Source organism: Chelonia mydas, chromosome 2, assembly GCF_015237465.2.
Source record: "Chelonia mydas isolate rCheMyd1 chromosome 2, rCheMyd1.pri.v2, whole genome shotgun sequence".
Taxonomy (NCBI): domain Eukaryota; kingdom Metazoa; phylum Chordata; order Testudines; family Cheloniidae; genus Chelonia; species Chelonia mydas.
The window spans coordinates 248,328,767-248,351,382 of NC_057850.1; the positions used below are offsets into that span (position 1 = coordinate 248,328,767).

At 41.0% G+C, this 22,616-nt stretch overlaps 1 protein-coding gene across 5 annotated transcripts in view; it reads right to left on the minus strand.

Annotated features, from left to right (window-relative positions):
• Positions 1-22,616, minus strand: part of LOC102931383 (sodium channel protein type 5 subunit alpha) — a 314,377-nt gene that overhangs the window by 55,913 nt on the left and 235,848 nt on the right. For all 5 annotated transcript variants that reach the window (XM_043541607.1, XM_043541605.1, XM_043541603.1 and 2 more), the window contains 2 exons: positions 11,649-11,803; positions 9,171-9,344 (listed from right to left, as the gene is read on the minus strand). In XM_043541607.1, coding sequence (XP_043397542.1) covers positions 9,171-9,344; positions 11,649-11,803 — 329 coding nt within the window. The remainder of the gene's footprint in view (positions 1-9,170; positions 9,345-11,648; positions 11,804-22,616) is intronic.

The following is a 22,616-nucleotide window of genomic DNA, read 5'->3' on the forward strand; positions in this document are numbered from 1 at the left end:
TCCACTAGTCACCTCCCATTCCGATAATTCACCTTTTAGCACAACACATTGCCTTCTCCCTTTAACCAGTTCCTTATCCACAATTCTTGTATTGATCCCCCATCTTCCTTAATTTAAGTAATAATTTCCCATGTGGCACAGTGTCAAATGCTTTCCTGAAGTCCAAGTATATTAGATCTACTGCTTCCCCTTACCTAAAAAATCACTTATTTTTTCAAAGGAGAAAATGAGGTTAGTCTGGCATAATATACCTTTGGTAAATCCATGTTGCATTACATCTCCCCTTCACAATTTGTTCCAAAGTCTTGCATAATACTGAGGTTGAACTAACAGGTTTGTAATGGCTGGATCACTACCCTACCCCTTCTTAAATATAGGTACAACACTATCTATCCTCTAGTTATAAGGTACTACCCCCAAATAAGTACATATATTAAATCCTTGCTACTGGACTAGCAATTTCATGTGCCAGTTTTCCAGTATTCTGGGATGGAAACTATCCGGTCCCCCTGATGTGAGTACATTAAACTCTAAGATTTTTTTTTCCACCTCAGATGTGGTAATTTCTGTACATTCATTTCCAATAACCAACCTGCCTTCATGCCCTTGGTCCATATTATTATCCTTACTGAAAACTGAGGCAAAGTATTTATTTAGTTTTGGACCCACACTGAGATTACCTTTAATCTCCTTCCCATTCATTCATCTCTTGACTGAGGCAGTCTCTCCAACTATCACTTGTCTCAGAAAAAAAGAACGAGGTGTACTTGTGGCACCTTAGAGACTAACAAATTTATTTGAGCATAAGCTTTCGTGGGCTAAAACCCACTCATCGGATGCATGCAATAGAAAATACAGTAGTAAGATATATATAGATACACACACACACACACAACATGAAAAAATGGGTGTTGCCATACCCACTATAATGAGAATGATCAGTTAAGGTGAGCTATTATCAGCAGGAGAAAAAAAAACAAAAAAACCTTTTGTAGTAATAACCAGCAATGCCCCTCTGCCATGTACATTGGCCAAACCAGACAGTCTCTATGTAAAAAAATAAATGAACACAAATCAGATGTCAAGAATTATACCATTCAAAAACCAGTTGGAGAACACTTCAATCTCCCTGGTCACTCGATTACAGACCTAAAAGTTGCAATACTACAACAAAAAAACTTCAAAAACAGACTCCAATGAGAAATTGCTGAATTGGAATTAATTTGCAAACTGGACACCATTAAATTAGGCTTGAATAAAGACTGGGAGTGGATGGGTCATTACACAAGTAAAACTATTTCCCCATGCTTATTTTTCCCCCCTACTGTTACTCACACCTTCTTGTCAACTGTTGGAAATGGGCCATTCTGATTATCACTACAAAGATTTTTTGTGTGTTTTTTTCCTCCTGCTGATAATAGCTCACCTTAACTAATGCCACAAGTACTCCTTGTTCTTCTTGCTGATACAGACTAACACAGCTGCCACTCTGAAACTTGTCTCAGACAGAAATCTGTGGAGAAAGACATCTTTGTCCACACTCAATTTGTTTTGGCCAGGGCATAAAACACAGCAGTGGACAACTGACGAATGTCTTGGAATGAGCTTCCCATTGATACAACTGATCCTGCAGGCTCTGGATGCTGCTGCCATTTGGACTCTTTAATGAAGAAGCTGGTGCCACATTTCCCAGTCAACATCGCAAAGCTGAATAAAGGGTGTGGAGATCACGCCTGGTGGAAGCTGGTTCTAAACTGGCTGCCTGAGTCAACCATCAGGATTCTTTATTTTTCTTACACAATGACTTGATGACATTCTGAAGTCAAACCCATTCAGCCTTTGCTTTTGCTCTTGACAAACATGTCGTTGAAAACCCAGATTGTAGCCTCACCTTTTTCTGAGCTCCAACTGCAGTGAGCTTCTCCATGGATGATGTTTGAAGGGCTGAGGAAGCACTGAGCTGGCAGCAGTCAGCACTGATGACCTGAAACAATGCCACCCTTCACCAGATGACAAACAGAGTAAGACTTCAGTCTTTTAACGCTTTGATGACCTTACACAGTTCAGAACAGAAAGCAATTTGATTGCTTGGTTATAATAAGAGCTTTTTGGTTGAATTGGGCTAATTTCGGCCCATTCACGGCTTTGATCAAATTCAGAGGTGCACTTTTGTCAGCAGCAGCTGATAGTTCATCTCAAGATCAGCAGTGTCTGCTGTCTGCAGTCCCATTTTCATTTGAAGAGAGGCAGGAACTTCTGGTACAGCCACCTTCCTTCAACCAAGAAAAGATCCAGATTGCAGTCCATAAGCTGAAGTCAGGGATGGCACCAGGGATTTATAACATCACACCTGAGTTGCTGAAGATAGGTGAAAGTATCATTGCACTGTGGCTGCACAGGCTCTGCCAGACCACTTAGCGCACTACTATCACCCACAATGACATTATTAAGGTGTTGTTCTGCTTCTGTTCAAAAAGGCCGATAAGGCAGACAATAGAGGTGTTAGGCTATTGTCAGTCCCGGGAAAGTCTTCCCTTCTGTGTTAACACCTCGAATCAGTAATGAACTTTGTGGCACATGTTGGGATAACTCAGTGCAGCTTTAGATCTGGTTGTTCCACTGTCAACCAGATCTTTAGTTTGAAACAGCTCTGTGAAAAGATGACTGAATTTAATAAGCCATGCACAACACTTGTTATAAAATTTAGCCTGACCTCTGATTCAGTGCATTGAGAAAGTTTGTGGGATCTGATGAGGCGATTCAGTGTACCTGGGGAGATAATGTCATTGAAAAAAAAGCTCTATAATGGAATGGAAAGTTGCGCCTGAGTCAATGGCAAACACATGGCATGGTTTCCTATCTCCCCAGGAGTTTGGCAAGGCTAGATTCTGCCACCATCATTGTTCAATATCAGCATTAATTGGTTAATGGATAAGGTTGAGGAGGCAGCCATTGGTGATGTTGAGCTGAACACCATTTTGCTTCAAGATCTTGAATAAGCTGATGAAACTGTCTTGTTGGCTCAGTCTGGTGAACGGCTGAACCTGATGGCCGATCTAGTTGGGTAAGAAGTAATACACAATGGTCTGGTGTTTAATCCAGATAAAACTCAGTCCCTGGTCATTACCATCAAGCAACCTCTAGATTACAACCAGATCAGTATTAACCTGTCTGGGCCAGACATTGAGCAGGTGGCAACCATCAAATATATGGGCAGTGACACAGACAGTACTTCAGCAGCCTTTATGGGGATGTTGCAACATCAAGCTTGCTACAAAGCTGCAAATCTATAGAATGGCAGTTATACCAACTCTATTACACAGAAGTTAACTGTGGGCACTGATGAAAGCAGAAGAACATCGTACTGATGTTTTCGATTCTTGTTATCTCCATCAGCTGCTCCATATCAAGTGGCAGGACAAGATCAGAAATGAGGATATTTAAAGCCAAACCCAGCAATTGCCTCCATCAGCATGTTTGGTTTTGGTGGCTTTCTTGCTATGGATATATTATTAGAATGGAAAACCAGCAAATTCCACAATGATTGCCGCCACACAGCTAGTGATCATGTGGGTGCCAAAATCTTCGGTGGTGTGTTAAAATTGCCAGTTAGGGACATAAACTGGATATCCAGCCAGACCACCTTAATGACCTAGCTAGAGATCTAGGTGGTTCTCAATCTGCAAGGAGACCATGTCTTTTGGGATTTGCCAGGATGACGATGATGATGATGCATTGGTGATGACTGGTTGATGATCTTCTGGAGATGGATGAAGATTATTTGCCTGTGCTGATATAATAAGCTGACACAGATACCATTGACTATGTGGATTTGTTGAGTGCACTGCAGATGTTTACAGAAGTTGAAAAAGTGACTATTCCTTTTTTTTGAGCATTCCCAGAGATAGATTAGGGCAATTATTCATCTTTTCCAAAAAGTCTCTCGTGAAAGGTTCTCTAGGGTACTGTTCTGTTCCCTCCTTGTACAATGTGTGCATAGATCCATTGGGGTCTCGTTAGTGAGGAAGTTACTGATTGAAGTTCCCTAAGTATTTGAATGACACCAGTCTCTAGACTGTCATTTTTTTGTGAATCTGCTAGTAGAATGGAATGGCATATGCAGTGTCAATAAAACTTGGGTTATGGATTAGAGCTAGCTGGCTGAAACTCAAACTAGGTAAGGCTGAGATAATGTTACTAGATTGGAGAAAACAACTGAAAGGAACATCAAGCACTACAAAAACATACATGGTTGATGGAGTATACCTGGAAATTGTAACAGTGTAGAGGATAAAAGAGTTATAAGTAATAGCAAACATGGATTTGTCGAAAACAAGTCATGCCAAACCAAACTAATTTCTTTCTTTTGATGGGGTTACTGGCCGAGTGGATGTCACATTTCTTGATTTCATTAAGGCTTTTGGCACAGTCCCACATGACATTCCTGTAAGAACACTAGGAAAATGTGGTCAAGATGCAATTACTATATGGTGGACGCACATCTGGTTGAAAGACCATACTTAAAGAGTAGTTATCAATGGTTTGCTGTCAAACTGAGAGGATATATCCAGTGGGGTCCTGCAGGAGTCTGTCCTGTGTCCAGTTTTAATGACTTGCATAATAGAGTGGAACATATGGTTTTAAAACTTGTGGATGATATCATCCTGGGAGGTGTTGCTAGCACTTTGGAGGAGAGGATTAGAATTCAAAATGACCTTGACAAATTGGAGAATTGGTTTGAATTCAACAAGATGGAATTCAATGAAGACAAGTGCAAAGTACTACACTTGGGAAGAAAAAAAATCAAATGAACATCTACAAAATGGGTAATAACTGGCTATGCAGTAGTACTGCTGAAAAGGATCTGGGGGTTATAGGGAATCACAAATTAAATGTGAGCCAGCAATGTGATGACATTGCAAAAAAAGGCTATTCTGTGATGTATTTGTAGGAGTGTCATATGTCATACGTCTTGGAGGTAACTGCCTGCTCTACTCTGCAGTGGTGAGGCCTCTGCTGGAGTACTGTGTCCAGTTCTGGGTGCCACACTTTAAGAAAGATATGGACAAATTGGAATGAGTGCAGAGGAGAGCAAGAAAAATGATACAAGGTTTAGAAAACCTGACCTATGAGGAAAGGTTAAAAAGACTGGGAATGTTTAACCTTGGGAAAAGAAGACTGAGGAGGGACCTGATAGCCATCAAAAATATTTATTAAGGGCTGTTATAAAGAGGACAATGATCAGCTGTTCTCCACATCCACTGAAGGTAGGACAAGTAGTAATGGGCTTAATCTGCAGCACTGGAGATTTAGGTTAGATATTACAAAAAACTTTCTAATTATAAAGATAGTTAAGCATTGGAACAGGCTTCAAAGGGAAATTGCAGAATCCCTATCATTGGAGGTTTTTAAGAACATGTTAGACAACCACTTGTCAAGGATGGTCTAGGTGTATGTGCTCCAGCCTCAGTGCGGGATGCTGGACTAGATGATCTCTTGAGGTCCCTTCCACTCCTACTCTTCTATGATTCTAAGTTTTTGTTTGTATAAATGGCTATTCTTTCTGTGAGTGTATGTATATACATCCGAACAAGGGTAATTGCGCATTAACACTGTTTCTAACTGGTGCAAATGAAAATGATATTCACACCTATTCAAGCTTCAGACCTTTTACAATCTCTGAATATATTCCTAGTTGAGAACAACTGTGGGTTTACACTGGCCATCATCCTGCAGCATCTGCACACAGAAATCCATGTTCACTGTAAATTGACTGCATTAGATTTGTCTTTAGTAGAACACTTGCAAATGAGGTAGGTGTATCCAGTATTTAAGTAGACTCCTGGAAAGTTCCTTCCCATCAGTCCTAGGTTTTACTGAGTGTGCTTTTTGGCCCTTTTCCCCAACAAATCTGTTGCTATGCTGTTAACATGGTCTTATTGTATTGCAATGTGTTTTAAAACCCTTTTTAATTTTTTTATTTGTTAAATTGGCACATTCCTTTGAGATGTTTTGAGGCCCATTATCAGAGATCATCCTTCAGGATTCTATATCTGGCAAAAATAGCCTCAAGTATCTGGATTAATGTGGAATTTTTGGTGTCCAGGCTTTGATATCCAGAATCTAGATCCAAAATTACTAATCCATAATTATGAGATAGTCATTGCTCTTCCATGGGCACAAATCAGTGTCAAAGGTCTGTCACAGAGCTGAATAAGTACCTCAAAAACATTCCTCAAATATTTGCTTAAATAACGAATGGGACATGATTTACATCCCCTTTTTGTTCTTATATTTAGATCCTAGTGAGCTAACTTCCTAGCAGAAATGTTTGTAGAAATAGCATTTTAAGTGAATATCAGTGAATATTTGCTGAAAGAAAATTCTGAACTGGTTGTGTAAGTATTGGAAAATTGATTGTAAGAGTTACATTAGTACAACCAGAAAACACAGATGATACCATGTGACTGACATCTCCAATGAAAAATCAGCCAGCACAGCTTGAATTTTGAATATTAACAATAAACTGCTTATGAACAATTGGGAAATCAAGAATTAAGCGATTAATTCTGAATAACAAGTACAACTGAGAAAGTCGGACAAATGGCTCATCTATTTCTTTGGAACAGTTAATTCATCCTTTCAGTCCCCGATTCAGTTCAGTGGCAGTAGATTTGGTTCTCAAAGGACAGAACAAATTAAAATTAAAAGGAAAAAATTGCATAGGAAAATAAGAGTCATACAGCGAGGGTAAACAATATAGGTTGGAGAGGAGCATCTGTTAAAACCTTCAAAAAAATAGTGCAGGACTGTCATAAACATCATTGGAAAATGAGTTGGGGATCAGAAAGAGGTAAGAGGACAAGCTGCCAACTGGGAACTCTATAGACAAGTGACTTCCTTGGGTCAGTTAAGTAACTTGAGTGTCTCAAGTAAGAGGCAATTTTTGGTTAACTAAATGGATTTGCAAAAGCAAAACTTAAAATATATTTTAAGAAACCAAAATGTCTACATCACCAGAAAGACTTGAGAATAACTGTTCAATGTGACATACTGTTATATGTACAAACCCCATTATTCAAAGGGAGATCTGTACATAAACTTTCTAGGTCAGATGCTGACTTTGGATTCACAAGTAACTCTTATTAAATGAGAGGTTTACACATGGAGGACAGAATTTTGGCTTGGGCACTCAGTTTTACTCCCTTTGGCATTAATTAAATGCTACACATGTAATACTATAATAAGTATATATTTATAACAACTGTGAAACTCACTTGAAACTGTTTATAATGAAGCTGCATTAAAGCTCCAAATTGTTCCAATGCATTCAATGTGCAAATTGAAATTCTTCTTACTAAGACCCTGTGTTTATAGTAGTGATAATACTCAGCACTCATGTGGTACTTCCTATTTTCCAAAGCACTTTACAAATATTGACTTCTGTAATTAAACCTCTGAATGCCCATGAAGAATTATAGGTAATTCCTGTTATCCCCATTCCGCAGATGGCGAAACCAAGGCAGAAATGTTATGTGACTTGACCAAATCCACAGATGGGAGCCATTCTCAAGATTATAACTCAGGAGTTGGCGGTCAAACCGATCTTGTGGTCAAACCATTAAACCATGCCTTGCTCTGTCATTGAAGCTATTCTGTGAAAAATAAATGCATTCTCTTTAAGAGGTTTCTCAGAATATATAGGACGAAGAGAGAGAGGTATAATTTAATGAACTTGATGAAATTTATTAAAGCTCTTGGGAAGCCCTGATCAAGCAATGCATGTAAGCACCTTCATAACATTAAACATGTGAGTAGCCCAATGAAGTGCTTTCTTGGATTGGAGTCAAAGAAATTACAGCTATCCCTAGACACAAGGTTCTGGTGTAAAATGGAAAAACAGCATTTGTTAAAAGTAAATAAATGACATGTGTGTAGAGCTTCATCAGCCTTAGACTCAAATATGTCAAGCTAGTAAAAGTGCCAAGGAGATAATTGTGACAATTAACCCATTTTTGATGCAATCTAATTAAAAATTCCTGCTCATCTGTAAAAAAATAGAAGCCTTGGCCCAGTGTATTTAGTCTTTAGTGAATTCACCACTCATGTTCATCAGCTGCCAGATATGGGCTCAAAGCCCACATCCAAGCACTCTGGTACTTTGGGATCTACATGGTTTGCAGCTGGTCCTTATCTGTACCAGCACCCAAAGACCCTGAACTTGGTGGGAAGAAAGGGTAAAAATCCGGATCTATCATTCTTGTAGCGTGGGCTTGCCTTTATTCGGCCTTGCTGTCTAGTTTTAAGGATTTCCCTGTCAGGAAAACTAAGAATGGCAAATTTCAATATCTGAAGGCATGAGGGAATCAGATTCTTTTGTAAGACTTTGAACTGGAGAAGCCACTTTCAGTCCTAAAAAACTTTTCATGCCTTCATCTCCTGGACTCCTTCACTTGTAAATACTTGGGAGATGGTACTGGACATGTTGTTATGTACCTCTGGCAGCCTCCCTAGGAAACCATGCCAGGGGATAGCTTCTCTAATCTGCTGAAAGCCTAGTGGGCTGAGGTCATGTGCCGCACAGTCAGAGGTAACCAGACCTGGTGCGAGCCTGGAGTGTGGAATGAGATAGGAAATGTTAAGAGACAGAGTGAGTTCTTATGGCTGAAAATGAAGTGTGACTTAAATTAGCACAGTAACACCTCTGCGTAATGATACAAAGCTGCTTTTCATTTTGGCACCCTGGTTGCCAGAGGATGCTCAATGACATACCAAGCCTTGCATTTTACATCTAGGTTCATGTAAGATTGTTTCTTACCCTCAGAACGATGCCTGTCAGTTTACAAGTGCAAGTACTGGCAGACCTAACAGGACAGAGAGGGAGCCTGGTTAACATTAACTGATGAAGGTCATTTTATTTATGCCAATAAGGTAGAAAGGGAAATGTAGTAATATGTTTGCTATAATGCTACATTGAGATTTCTCCATGGCAAATGAATTTACATAAGTACTTCTGCTGATTGTTTCACATTGAAAGGAGCAGTTAGTCATAACAGCTTGTAAACATTTTAAGTCATCACTATGAATTTGAATGTCATCTAACTTCATCTACATTCCTGCATGGTGCATAATCAACACAAGGAACATAATATTTCAAAAGTGATACTTACATCTACAATTAGGAAGTCAAGCCAACACCAGGCATTGGTGAAATATTTCTTGAAGCCATAAGCCACCCATTTCAGAAGCATCTCCAGGACAAAGATGTAAGTGAAAATTTTGTCAGCATATTCCAACATGGTTTTAATGTTTTTTCTCTCTTCAAGGTAAATATCTTCAAATGCCTGGAAGTACAAAGCATTGCTTTACAACTGCTCTGCAGTACTGCAGTGGAAAATGTTCATATTATAGTGCAAGTCTACAGTATTGTTTGATTTGATGTCACTTATACCAGAAGCCACAGTAAATGTATATTTTGTATTTTTAAATGTAATGAGTAACTATCTGTTTTCCTGTAGGCAATTCTTCTTGATGAAGATGCACTTAAAACTGTATCTTGGTAGCCAAGTAGAAATATTAGGATTTACATAATGCAGGTATCTTTTGTGGATAACCCGACTGTTAAATAGAAGGAAATCCTAGGCATGAAGGCTGCATTCATTTCCCTTTATTTTTATACAGCAAATTGATTTTGGGGGAGATTTTCAAAAGCATTGATGTGGCAACAGGAGTTGTGCTTCAAAATCCCTTATGCACTTTTGAAAATCTTTGTAACTGAGTGACTGACTCTCATGCATGCCCTCGTGGCCTGAGGTGCCCTGCCTCGGTTTCCTTCTTCTTCAAGGGGCTTCTCAAATAAACTCCACACAGGCTTTTTGAGTATTAATAGCTTGTTAGGGGGTTAATTTATTACAAAACATTCCAAAACCATTTTCCAGATTTCCCCAGCACAGTCCAAACAGTATATTCAATCTGATCAAGTCGGAAGAGTTTTTATACCAGTATTATCAATGCATTATCATATGGCCCCTTCACTCTAGGAGACCATGTTTTTTAAGGAATAGAGCATAGACCAGGGGACAGGTAATTACGGTGATTTCTCGTTTTATTCCTTACCCTATCACTGACTGGCTATGTGACCTTGGCTAAGCTAGTTAACCCTTATTTCTAGTTTACATAACTGTACATTGGGGATAATAATACTTCTTTCCCAGGCATGTTGATTGGTTTAGTTAACATTTGTGAAATGTTTTGAGATCCAAGGAAAAAGCGCTATGCTGCACAGAGCTAGTGCAAACTATTACTACCCCATTCAACATCTACTGAAGATATGAAATAATAGGCATGGCAAAAATAAAATAAACACATAGGGTTTTGCTCATAATTTAACTTTTTTTCCCTGAGAAAATATTTTTAAATTAACCAGATATTAAGCAGTAGGACACTGATATTTTATATTCTAAATTTACAATATTCTCTTGTGTTTGAACTGGTTTAGCAATGGAGAGCTTTTAGCACGTTGTTTCTAAATAACAAAATAAGACTCCATCCTGCAAAGACATCTGCGTATGCTTAACTTTATATCTGCGAGGAGTCCCGTTGACTTCAGTAGTGTTCCTCACAGGAGTAAAGTCACCCATGTGCAGAAGTGCTTGCAGGATCAGGGCCTAAATGAACAATTGCAAATGTGCTGATCTTTTTTTACCTGAATGTGGATTGTGGGGAACACAAAAGGGAAAGAAAAATTGGGGATGAATGACTGGTACAGTGATCAATTCCAAACCCAGTTCATGTATACAGAGCCTGTATCATTGTTCCAGATACAGTAGCAAACTGGTTCATCAGCCCAATACACATAAGCCAAAAGTCGAATGCTAGCATTCTGAACAGCCAAAGATTCTCATCCTACTTTGCATAAAAGATAATTTGAGTATGGGGTGAAACCTCTGTGGCAGAGGATCCCAAAGTAGAACTCAGGCAATAATCATCCAGCCAGAATTGATTGAGTTTGGTAACATCACATGTATGGAAGGAATAAAGGTGTGGTTCTCAATCCTTTCCATATGGTAATCCCATGTTACAACAGAAAAAATATTTTCAGATCTCTCCCTTTCCCTGCCAGCATAAGAGAAAGGGAGGGTGGGCCCGACCTTCCTGGACTGCTTCTGAACCCCGTACTCTAAGGAACATTTGGGTCACACATTAAGAAAGAGATTCATGTCCCTCTGAGCTAGTGAAAGCCAGCAAAGGGCAATCTCCCAACATTCCTTCGGAATGCAACAGTCCGGTCCTCAAGAAACCGACACGTGAGGAAGACAATCTTCACAACGACTGCTCCATCTCTGAGCTCCCCTAACTCATGTGGTGTTTGGCTGCCATTGGATTACTCATGGAGTAAAGTACTACTGCATGGGAGGAAGAGTGGAAGGGTCTGGCCTTAAGTTTTTAGTGAATATCTTTGTAAAATGTTGAGACAAGACAGTGAATTTACCAAGGGATAAGACAAGTTTTATTCCCAAACTAACCATCTTTAGGGAAATAAGCAGCAAGGGGTGAGTTTTCCTGAAGTAGAATGTAACTAGCCCATCATCTCCTTCCTTTAGATACACATACACTTTAAACCTAATGAGAGATTATGCTAAATTTACCAGTGTGCCGCTGCTCAGCAGGATCATGAATATGATGAAAGTTTCGAACCAGTTGTGTTCAACTATTCTGTAGCAGGTTTTCCTCAGCCTCCACCAAATTTTGCCTGCAAATGTTGTGGTGTCCACTGAACAGCAAGGGAAGAATCGGACACAGACTGAAAGGGGGAAAAAAAAGAAACAGTCAAGAATATTTAATGCCCAGGGACCACCATGTGTATTTCTCAGACCTGGGAATATTAGAAAGCTCCGAGATGCTGCAAACTCTTTCCTCTTTCTTTTTTTCTGTCATCCTCTTCTCCGTTTCTCCTTATCTACTCCTGCTTCTACCCCAGTACCAAAGAACGATCAAAACCACTTAAAGATGTCAGTTCTTTCTGGAGCTTCCTTCCACTAGTTTTTAATCGTGTCGGGACTACTGGTAATGCTTTACCAGTGCTACCAGGCCTATCATGCTATGTTGTCTAGTCACAAACAGTGTAGCAGGATCGATCTAATGATTCTTGGTGGTGTATTACCAGTACTCTCAATACCATTCTCAGCTTTGGTGATGGCAGATTCCTGGCATGAAGATACCACAGAAGTTATTAATTAAAAAAAAGACAATTTGATCAAAAGGAGGTGAGGGTAGGTTGTTCCGAAGTACAAAGGTCTCAGGCCTCAGACAGAAAGTGTGGCCCAGTGGTTAGGGTACCAGCCTAGAACTCAAGAGAGCTGAGTTCAAATGTGCTCTACCACAGGTTTTCTGTGTGACTTTGGGCAACTCACTTCGGCTTAGCCTACACTAGAAAATTAGGTCGGCATAACTATGTCACTCAGGGGTCTGAAAAATCCACACCTCTGAACAGCATAGTTAAACCCACCTATGTCCCTGCATAGACTGAAGAATTCTTCTGTCAACCTAGCTACCACCTCTCAAGGAGGTGGATTACCTCCTGTGATGAGAGAACCCTCCTTTCAAATGTAGACAAGCCCTTTGACTCTCAGGGCCTCAGTTCCCTATCTGTGAAGAGGGGATAATAGTACTTCCCTACCTCATAAGGGTGTTGTGAGGATAAATACATTCAAGATTGTGAAGCACTCAGATACTAAAGAAAAGAAGGTCCATATAAGTACCTAAAATAGATATAAAGTGTAACAGGTTTGGCAATTTCCTGCAATATCCTGGACAAACCTTACTGAATGTTAAGAGTATAGCAGTAGGAATATACACTGGCCACCTGACCAGGATAATGAAAGTGACTGTGAAATACTAAGGGATCTAAGGGAGGTTAGAGAGGGTACAAAACCAAAAAACTCAGTAATAATATGTGACTTCAACTATCCTCTATTGAGTGGGTAAATGTCACCTCAAGGCATGACGCAGAGATAACATTTCTAGACACCATAAACGACTGCTTCTTGGAGCAGCTAGTCCTGGAACCCACAAGGAGAAAAACAATTCTTGATTTAGTCCTAAGCAGAGCTGAACTGCTCTGTAATAGTGACCATAATGTAATGAAATTTAGCATCCTTGTAGAGGGGGAAATACCAAAAAAAAACTCCATCACAGTGACATTTAACTTTAAAAAGGGGAACTACACAAGAATGAAGATGCTAGTTAGACAGAAAATAAAAACAGCAGTCGCAAGGGTAAAATGCCTGCAAGCAGCATGGAGGCCACTTAAAAACACCATAATAGAGATTCAGACTAAATATATACCCAAATCAAAAAAGACAGTTGGAGAACCAAAAGAATACCACCATGACTAACCAGCTAAGTAGTGGAGGCTGTTAGAGGCAAAAAGGCATCCTTTAAAATTTGGAAGTCAAATCCTAATCAAGAAAATAGGATGGAGTACAAACTCTGGCAAGTAAAATGTAGAAGTATAATATGGCAGCCCAAGAAAAAATGTGAGAAGCAACTAGCTAAAGATGAAAAAACTGTCAATAAGAAGCCTGCCAAGCAGGCAGTGGGACCACTAGACGACAGTGGTGTTCTAGGAGCACTCAAGAAAGACAAGACCAAGACCAATGCAGAGAAGCTAAATGAATTATTTGCATCAGTCTTCACTGCAGAGGATATGGGAGAGATACCCACATCACAGCTATTCTCGTGGGGTGACAAATCTGAAGTATTGTCCCAAATTGATGTGTCAGTAGAAGAGGTTTTAGAACAAATGGGTAAGTTAAACAGTAGTAAGTAACCAGGATCAGATGATATTCACCAGGAGTTCTGAAGGGACTAAGAAATGAAATTACAGAACTGTAGTAACCTGTCACTGAAATTAGTCTCTATACCAGATGACTGAAAGGTAGCTAATGTAACATCGAGTTTTAAACAGGACTCCAGAGGAAATTTTGGCAATTACAGGCTGGTGAGTCTATTGTACCAGGCAAATTGATATAAATGATTGTAAAGAATAGAATCATTGTACACAAAGAAAAACACAATTTGCTGAGCAAGAGTCAACACAGCTTTTGTAAAGGGATGTCATGCCTCACCAATCTATGATAATTATTTGAGGGAGTCAACAAGCATGTGGATAAGGGTGATCCAGTCAATATACTGTACTTGGATTTTCAGAATGTCTTTGATAAAGTCCCTCCCCAAAGACTCTTACTGAAACTAAGGTATGGTCTACAATACAGACCTATTTCGGTATAACTGCATTGCTCAGGGGTGTGAAAAATCCATATCCCTGAGGAACGTACTTATCCCAGCCTAACACCCCATGTAGGCAGCGCTATTTTGGTGGGAGAGCTTTTCCCACTGACATAGCTACTGCCTCTCAGGAAGGTGGTGCAGCAGCGCCGATGCAGCGTTGTAAGTGTAAATGTGCCCTAAGTAGCCATGGGATAAGAGGGAAGGTTTTCTCATGGATCAGTATCTGGTTGAAAGATAGGAAACAACAAGTAGGAATAAATGGTCAGTTTTCATCAGTGGTGGGCAACCTGCGGACCGTCAGGGTAAACTGCTGGCGGGGCGCCAGTTTGTTTACATTTGCACGGCCGCCCACAGCTCCCAGTGTCCGTGGTTCATTGTTCCCGGCCAATGGGAGCTGCGGGGAGCAGCTGGGTGACTGGGCAACAAAATGGCAGATGAAATTCAATGTTGATAAATGCTAAGTAATGCACATTGTAAAACATATCTCAGCTATACGTGTAAAATGACGGGGTCTAAATTAGCTGTTACTACCCAAGAAACAGATCATGGAGTCACCGTGGATAGTTTTCTGAAAATATTTGCTCAATGCACAGCAGCAATCAAAAAGGCTAACAGTATGTTAGAACTATCAGGAAAGGGAGAGAAAATTAGACAGAAAATATCGTAATACCACTATATAAATCCATGGTGCATCCACACCTGGAATACTGTGTACAGTTCTGGTCACCCCACCTCAAAAAGGATATAGTGGAACTTGAAAAGTTTCAGAGAAGGGCAACAAGGATGGTGTAACAGGGGTGCTCACCGTGCCCCGCTGGGTTCAGCCTCCTGGCCCTGCTCCCCAATGAGTCAGGACCACTGCAAGCTGGTGCAACACCCGTGCTCTTTATTCCTGTGTCCGGTCCCCATCACCAAGCTCCAACTATTTACAGATTATTTACAGATTTGGCCTAGTACAGGCCTCAGTGGCAACAGGGGAGCAGGCTACTGGCTCCTTCTGAGCCTACTCTCCCCTCCTGGTCTCCGCCCCGCCTCCCCCTCCCCCCACCCCGGACTCACTTCCGCCCAAGCTTTTTGCCCCAGTTAACAAGGCTGAGAGGCGTGGCCAGTTTCCAGGCCAGTCCTAGCTAGTGGCCCAGCCCCAACCCATTTCCCCCGCTTGGACCTGGAGTGGCAGGAGCTTATTAGCGCTTCCCCTGGAGTGCCCTGCCACAGATGGTCAATGGTATGGAATGGCTTCCATACTAGGAGAAATGAAAAAGATTAGGACTGTTCATCTTAGAATAGAGATGACTGAGAGGGGATATGACAGAGGTCTATACAATCATGAATGGTGCGGAAAAAGTGAATAGAGAAGTGTATTTACCTTTTCGCACAATACAAAAACCAGCAGTCACCCAATGAAATTAATAGGCAGCAAGTTAAATACAAACAAGAAGAAGTACTTTTTCACACAATGGACAACTAACCTGTGGAACTCATTGCTATGGGATGTAGTGATGGCCAAAAGTATAACTGAGCTCAAAAAAGAACTAAGTTGAGGTAGGATAGATCTATCAATTGCTATTAGTCAAGACTGTCAGGGATTCAACCTCATCATCGGAACATCCCTAAACCTCTGACTAGTAGAAGCTAGAAGTGTAAACCAGAGGTGGATCACTCCAAAATTGCCCTGTTCTGTACATTTCTCCTCAAGCACTGTTAGAGACAGAATACTGGGCAAGATGGACCATGGTCTGACCCAGTAGGGCAGCTCTTCTGCTCTTATGTTAAGTAAGTTTAAGTATCTTATGAGCTCACTCTATTAAAATGAAAATGTTTATGTATTGTTCTGGGATTGTATGTAACTTGTTTAGGAGACATGACTCATGTCTTTGGAAATGTTATGCGCTCAAATGGATTCTTTTAAACAATGGGCTGACACAAGAGTTATTTAACTTTTTCCCAGGAAATCTCTAGGTGGAGGGGTAAGCAAATGCACCTACTCCAATTAAGCAAGAACTCAGCCTTTTAACCTTTGCAAGACCTTTTGTCTGTAGATCACCTGTTACATGGGGATAGATCAAAGACCTCAAAACTGTATAAAGAAGTAACTCACGGATTTGTGAGTGTTCATGTTCTGAGCAAAAGGAGTGATGGACTATTAAGCACAGGAAAACCCCTGGGTGGGATATGAAGGACTATTCACTGGCCAGAGCCCTTTTTGGAGTCAGGGGGGTGATTTCTGGTGTAGGTTCTTTCATTGCTTTAAACATGTTTTCTCTGTAATACTTTTACCTCAAGAATAAATGTGCTTGCTTAGAAAGTGCTAAAAGTGTGGTTGCTTAACTGTGGGCAACTACACTGTTTACCATCTCTGAGAAAAAAAGTAAAGCCGGCAGGCTTATGCAGTCTGACTTTGCGGGGGAATTCACAGTGTAGGCAGGAGGCTTTGCAGCCTGGAAATAATCCAGTGAAGAGGAAGAGAGACATGTGTTTTCCAAGAGAGGCAATGGCTGGGGAGTCAGAAAACTAAGAATGGGTGTCCTTGCTGGACCATACAAGGGGGAATACAGGTACAGTTGTCCTAAACTGAGACACACACAACTATCCCCATCCTTCAACACGCTGGCTTTTCCTAACATTCTTGACAACTGTCTGCTATGCCAGAAAGACTGGTGTAAAATGGGAATGGACAAACCCATCTCCCTGGTTTAAAAGCTTGTTTCTTGCATCTTCAGGTTTGCCTTCAGTAGGAATTCATGACTGAGAGGAGCTGACCATAATTTCCTTGTCTGCGATGATCTGCCACCATCATGTCAACTAATTAGACTACTTAACATACAATAAAATATTTCCTAGAGGAGACATGCCCTAGAAATTACTGTGGTTCTGAAAAGCAAGATACAGACCCCAATTTTGCTCCCAGTATTGACGACAAAGGGACTTTTGCTACTAAGTTCAGTGGAAGCATGATCAGTCCCTAAGGTAATAAAATATCATATGCCAAATCCTTCAGTAGCTAAAACATGGTGTAGGTTACTAACTTACATCTGAAGTGTAAAAGAAATGGTCAAACAAGACAATTCAGGCTATCTTGCAATGTTCTGGAATGCTGTGTTACTGCATATAGAAATGATAGTCATCAAGAGATGGGAAGGGAAGGATGTACTTGGAAAGGGGGCGTCGTCAGTCATAAAAGGGACCTGCCAAGGGCATGTCAATGTGGAAAGTTCCACTAAGGTAATCCTGAAGTGGGCAGCTGTGACATGATGGCAGTAGCCTCTTGACCATTTCAGCTTAAATTCCTCCCACCTCCAAATGTCTCCAGCAAACAGAGCTCTGCACAAGCACAGCCCAGACTATTCCTTGTATAGTTTCATTCTGGTACTTGATCAATTCCAAGTCCCATTTTAAGAACATTAAATTAATAAAATATTTTAAAAGAATTTAGTGTTGGTGAAAGATGCCAGTTTGATGGTAAAGGAGACTGAAGTCCTCTACCTCTTTACAGATCAGGTACAGCTTGAACGAGGGAAGGTTCCATCCCATCAAATGTTTCATTCCTAAAGCCTTGTCTTGGGGCAAAAGGCTAGTTCAGTCTCCACAGCCATTCCATTCTTCTGGCTGACACTGCTAAAAGGGTGATCAGTGATGGCGATTTGTGTCATGTGAATATCTGTCCATTAGGAACACAAGGAACAAGATTAAGGGAAACATTTGCAAAAATGCCTTAGTGCTGTAGAAGCCTATGTCACAGTTTCAAAAGTGATTTAGGCACTTAGTTCTAGAGTCACAAAGAGACTTAGGGGCCTAACTGAGACTTTAGGCACTTAAATCACAGATTTAGGCACCGTTAGTATTCATAAAACTCCCCCTCAGCTGCCACCTAACCCCATAGACAGCTAAATAAAGTTTTTGCAGTAGAAGTTCCTTAGGCACCGACATTTCTTTCTCTGGGCATATACCTTGCTGCCTCATTGGTTTCCCATACAGTAGTTTAAGCATAGAGTGGCAAAATCAGAACCTCAGAGAGGGCCAAATCCATTGCTAGTGTAAGGCAGTGCCTGTTAAATCAATAAAGTTGCACTGGTTTGTATAGTGCTGAATTTGGCCCAAGAACAATGGCTGCGTTTTCAATTCATATCAGAACAGTGCATGTAATTTCTGACTAAAAGAGGGACCTTTTCACCTGGGAACATTTCCAAATGCATTAGCCTAACATAATGTCATTTACTTTTTGTCTGCTTTTCATAACTACTGAGTTATTCCCTTCTCCCACTGTGGTCTCCTGTAGTGAAATCATAAATTACATAATGCTAAATTTGTGACCTGACAATAGCTTTCCTGTGAGCAGAGTGTGAGCAGAGTGTATGTGTCCTACACAGCAGACTTCACTGCAGCTACAGGTAGAAGGCAGTGCTAGATTGTAAGAGAGAAAGCTCTTACTCAAATGTCTGCAATAATGACAAATTAATTATGGAAAAAGCAATAGCAAATTTCCAATGCAGTTAGTGTAAATATTCTTGTTTGCATTCAAGTTTTCCAATCTGCAAATCTTCTGTTAAGATAACTAGAAACTATAGAGCTATCAGACCCAGTCTCACTACCTTTGTGCATTCTGATGCAACTATCTTCATTACAGTGAGCTATATTATATTAATATATTACCTTACAGGCTAAAACACAAGCATGATGTCACACTAAAAACGTGATTTGTAATCACACTGAGGCTTTCTGTAGACCCTTTGTTAAAAATCCACAGTTATTTAATACCTAGAAATACATTTAAATACAAATACAACAGTCAAAACTGCATCAGGTGGACTGGGAGGCTGATTATCTGTTGTAAATAAAGAAAACAGATTAATTTCTTGCATGACATGGCACAGAATAATTTGCACTTGAGTAATATTTGGTAGACTATATTTGGTTATTGATATATTTTCATTAAAGCCATTTTGTAGTTACCTTTTGGCATAAGGTCCTAATTACACTCACTTTTCAACACAATAAAAGTTTACTATATTTGAGCAATAAATTTGGGCTCCTGTGGAATATGTAAGGATGTACCAGCATTGATGTGATTCACTGATTCATAGATTCCAAGGCCAGAAGGGATCATTGTCATAATCTAATGTGACCTTGAGTACAACACAGGATATAGAACTCCCCAAAAATATAAACTCCTATAGTCATATACTTAGAACTCTGCAATAACATATTTTTTCCAAGCAGGGTTGCTATGGGCCAGATTATGGCCAGACCTGTGCAGAAGAGGAGATGAGGTGCAAGGCACTCCCAATTGTCTGCAGAGACCCACTGTGTCCTCCCTCCCATGCATGTGGACAGGACTGGGTGGAGTTGTTGCTCCATAAATGCACTGGCTAGCACAGCTGTACTGGCAAATCCGGGGCCGCAGGCTGTGCCAGATAGTGGCTGGCACAGGGTAATTTCCCCTCCACCCCGAAACCCAGAAAAAAAGTCTCTGAATCACAATCTGTGTCCTGGGCTGCTCTTGGGATAATGCACACATGGGCTTGTTAAAAAGACACAATTTACCCATATGGTTCAGTGCAAATGGGTTTGCAGACTACAGATTCCCTCCACCCCATTCCCTTCTTTGAGGGCATTTAAAAATACAAGGTTGTGAATGTATCCATTTAATTTTGAATTGTTCCATCACATTTTAAACATGCTATAATAATAAGGCCTATGTGGGAGAAGCCAACTTCACTAGCTGAGGAGATGTCTAACTTTAGTCTACTCTCAAATCTTGACTCCCTCAGGGAACTGATGGGCAGGATCCCCTGGGAGAATAACATGAGGGGGAAAGGAGTCCAGGAGAGCTGGCTGTATTTTAAAGAATCCTTATTGTGGTTACAGGAACAAACCATCCCGATGTGTAGAAAGAATAGTAAATATGACAGGCGACAAGCTTGGCTTAACAGTGAAATCCTTGCTGATCTTCAACACAAAAAAGAGGCTTACAAGAAGTGGAAGATTGGACAAATGACCAGGGATGAGTATAAAAATATTGCTTGGGCATGTAGGAGTGAAATCAGGAAGGCTAAATCACACCTGGAGTTGCAGCTAGCGAGAGATGTTAAGAGTAACAAGAAGGGTTTCTTCAGGTATTCTGGCAACAAGAAGAAAGTCAAGGAAAGTGTGGGCCCCTTACTGAATGAGGAAGGCAACCTAGTGACAGAGGATGTGGAAAAAGCTAATGTACTCAATGCTTTTTTTGCCTCTGTCTTCACGAACAAGGTCAGCTCTCAGACTACTGCACTGGGCAGCACAGCATGGGGAGGAGGTGGCCAGCTCTCTGTGAAGAAAGAAGTGGTTCGTGACTATTTAGAAAAGCTGGACGTGCACAAGTCCATGGGGCCGGATGCGTTGCATCCGAGAGTGCTAAAGGAATTGGCGGATGTGATTGCAGAGCAATTGGCCATTATCTTTGAAAACTCATGGCGATCAGGGGAAGTCCCAGAAGACTGGATAACGGCTAATTTAGTGCCAATCTTTAAAAAAGGGAAGGAGGAGGATCTGGGGAACTACAGGCCAGTCAGCCTCACCTCAGTCCCCAGAAAAATCATGGAGCAGGTCCTCAAGGAATCAATTCTAAAGCACTTAGAGGAGAGGAAAGTGACCAGGAACAGTCAGCATGGATTCACCAAGGGAAAGTCATGCCTGACTAATCTAATTGCCTTCTATGATGAGATAACTGGTTCTGTGGATGAAGGGAAAGCAGTGGACGTGTTATTCCTTGACTTTAGCAAAGCTTTTGACACGGTCTCCCACAGTATTCTTGTCAGCAAGTTAAAGAAGTATGGGCTGGATGGATGCACTACAAGGTGGGTAGAAAGTTGGCTAGATTGTTGGGCTCAACGGGTATTGATCAATGGCTCCATGTCTAGTTGGCAGCCTGTATCTAGCGGAGTGCCCCAAGGGTCGGTCCTGGGGCCGGTTTTGTTCAATATCTTCATTAATGATCTGGAGGATGATGTGGATTGCACCCTCAGCAAGTTTGCGGATGACACTAAACTGGGAGGAGTGGTAGATATGCTGGAGGGTAGGGATAAGATACAGAGGGACCTAGACAAATTGGAGGATTGGGCCAAAAGAAATCTGATGAGGTTCAACAAGGACAAGTGCAGAGTCCTGCACTTAGGACGGAAGAATCCAATGCACCGCTACAGACTAGGGACCGAATGGCTAGGCAGCAGTTCTGCAGAGAAGGACCTAGGGTGACAGTGGACGAGAAGCTGGATATGAGTCAACAGTGTGCCCTTGTTGCCAAGAAGGCCAATGGCATTTTGGGGTGTATAAGTAGGGGCATTGCCAGCAGATCGAGGGACGTGATCGTTCCCCTCTATTCGACATTGGTGAGGCCTCATCTGGAGTACTGTGTCCAGTTTTGGGCCCCACACTACAAGAAGGATGTGGAAAAACTGGAGAGAGTCCAGCGAAGGGCAACAAAAATGATTAGGGGTCTGGAACACATGACTTATGAGGAGAGGCTGAGGGAACTGGGATTGTTTAGTCTATGGAAGAGAAGAATGAGGGGGGATTTGATAGCTGCTTTTAACTACCTGAAAGGTGGATCCAAAGAGGATGGATCTAGACTATTCTCAGTGATAACAGATGACAGGACAAGGAGTAATGGTCTCAAGTTGCAGTGGGGGAGATTTAGGTTGGATATTAGGAAAAACTTTTTCACTAGGAAGGTGGTGAAACACTGGAATGCGTTACCTAGGGAGGTGGTGGAAAACCCCTTCCTTAGAAGTTTTTAAGGTCAGGCTTGATAAAGCCCTGGCTGGGATGATTTAGTTGGGGATTGGTCCTGCTCTGGGCAGGGGGTTGGACTAGATGACCTCCAGAGGTCCCTTCCAATTCTGATGTTCTATGATTCTATGATTCTGTGCTGAAGCTGAATGCCCAAACCTCTGAGCTGTAGGGTCTTCTGCAGTGAGCCTCTGTTGCTGAAACTTAAATAGTCATATCAAATTCACAGACAGTTTTGGTCAACCCAATGCTGCATTTTTTGGCTAATAAACTATTAGTCTGAAAAATTTCATCCAGCTCTACTCCCTAGCTAGCTAGAATTTACTAGTTGCCAGAGGACTGACCTCACCCTGGATTCATTTTTAATGGCCGAGGAATATTCTCAGTTAACCATTTTTAGCTATTTTTGAAAGGAGACTCAAGGAGCTTGGCTTGTTTAGCCTAACTAAAAGGAGGTTATGGGGAGATATGATTGCTCTCTATACATATATCAGAGGGATAAATACTGGAGAGGGAGAGGAATTATTTAAGCTCAGTACCAATGTGGACACAAGAACAAA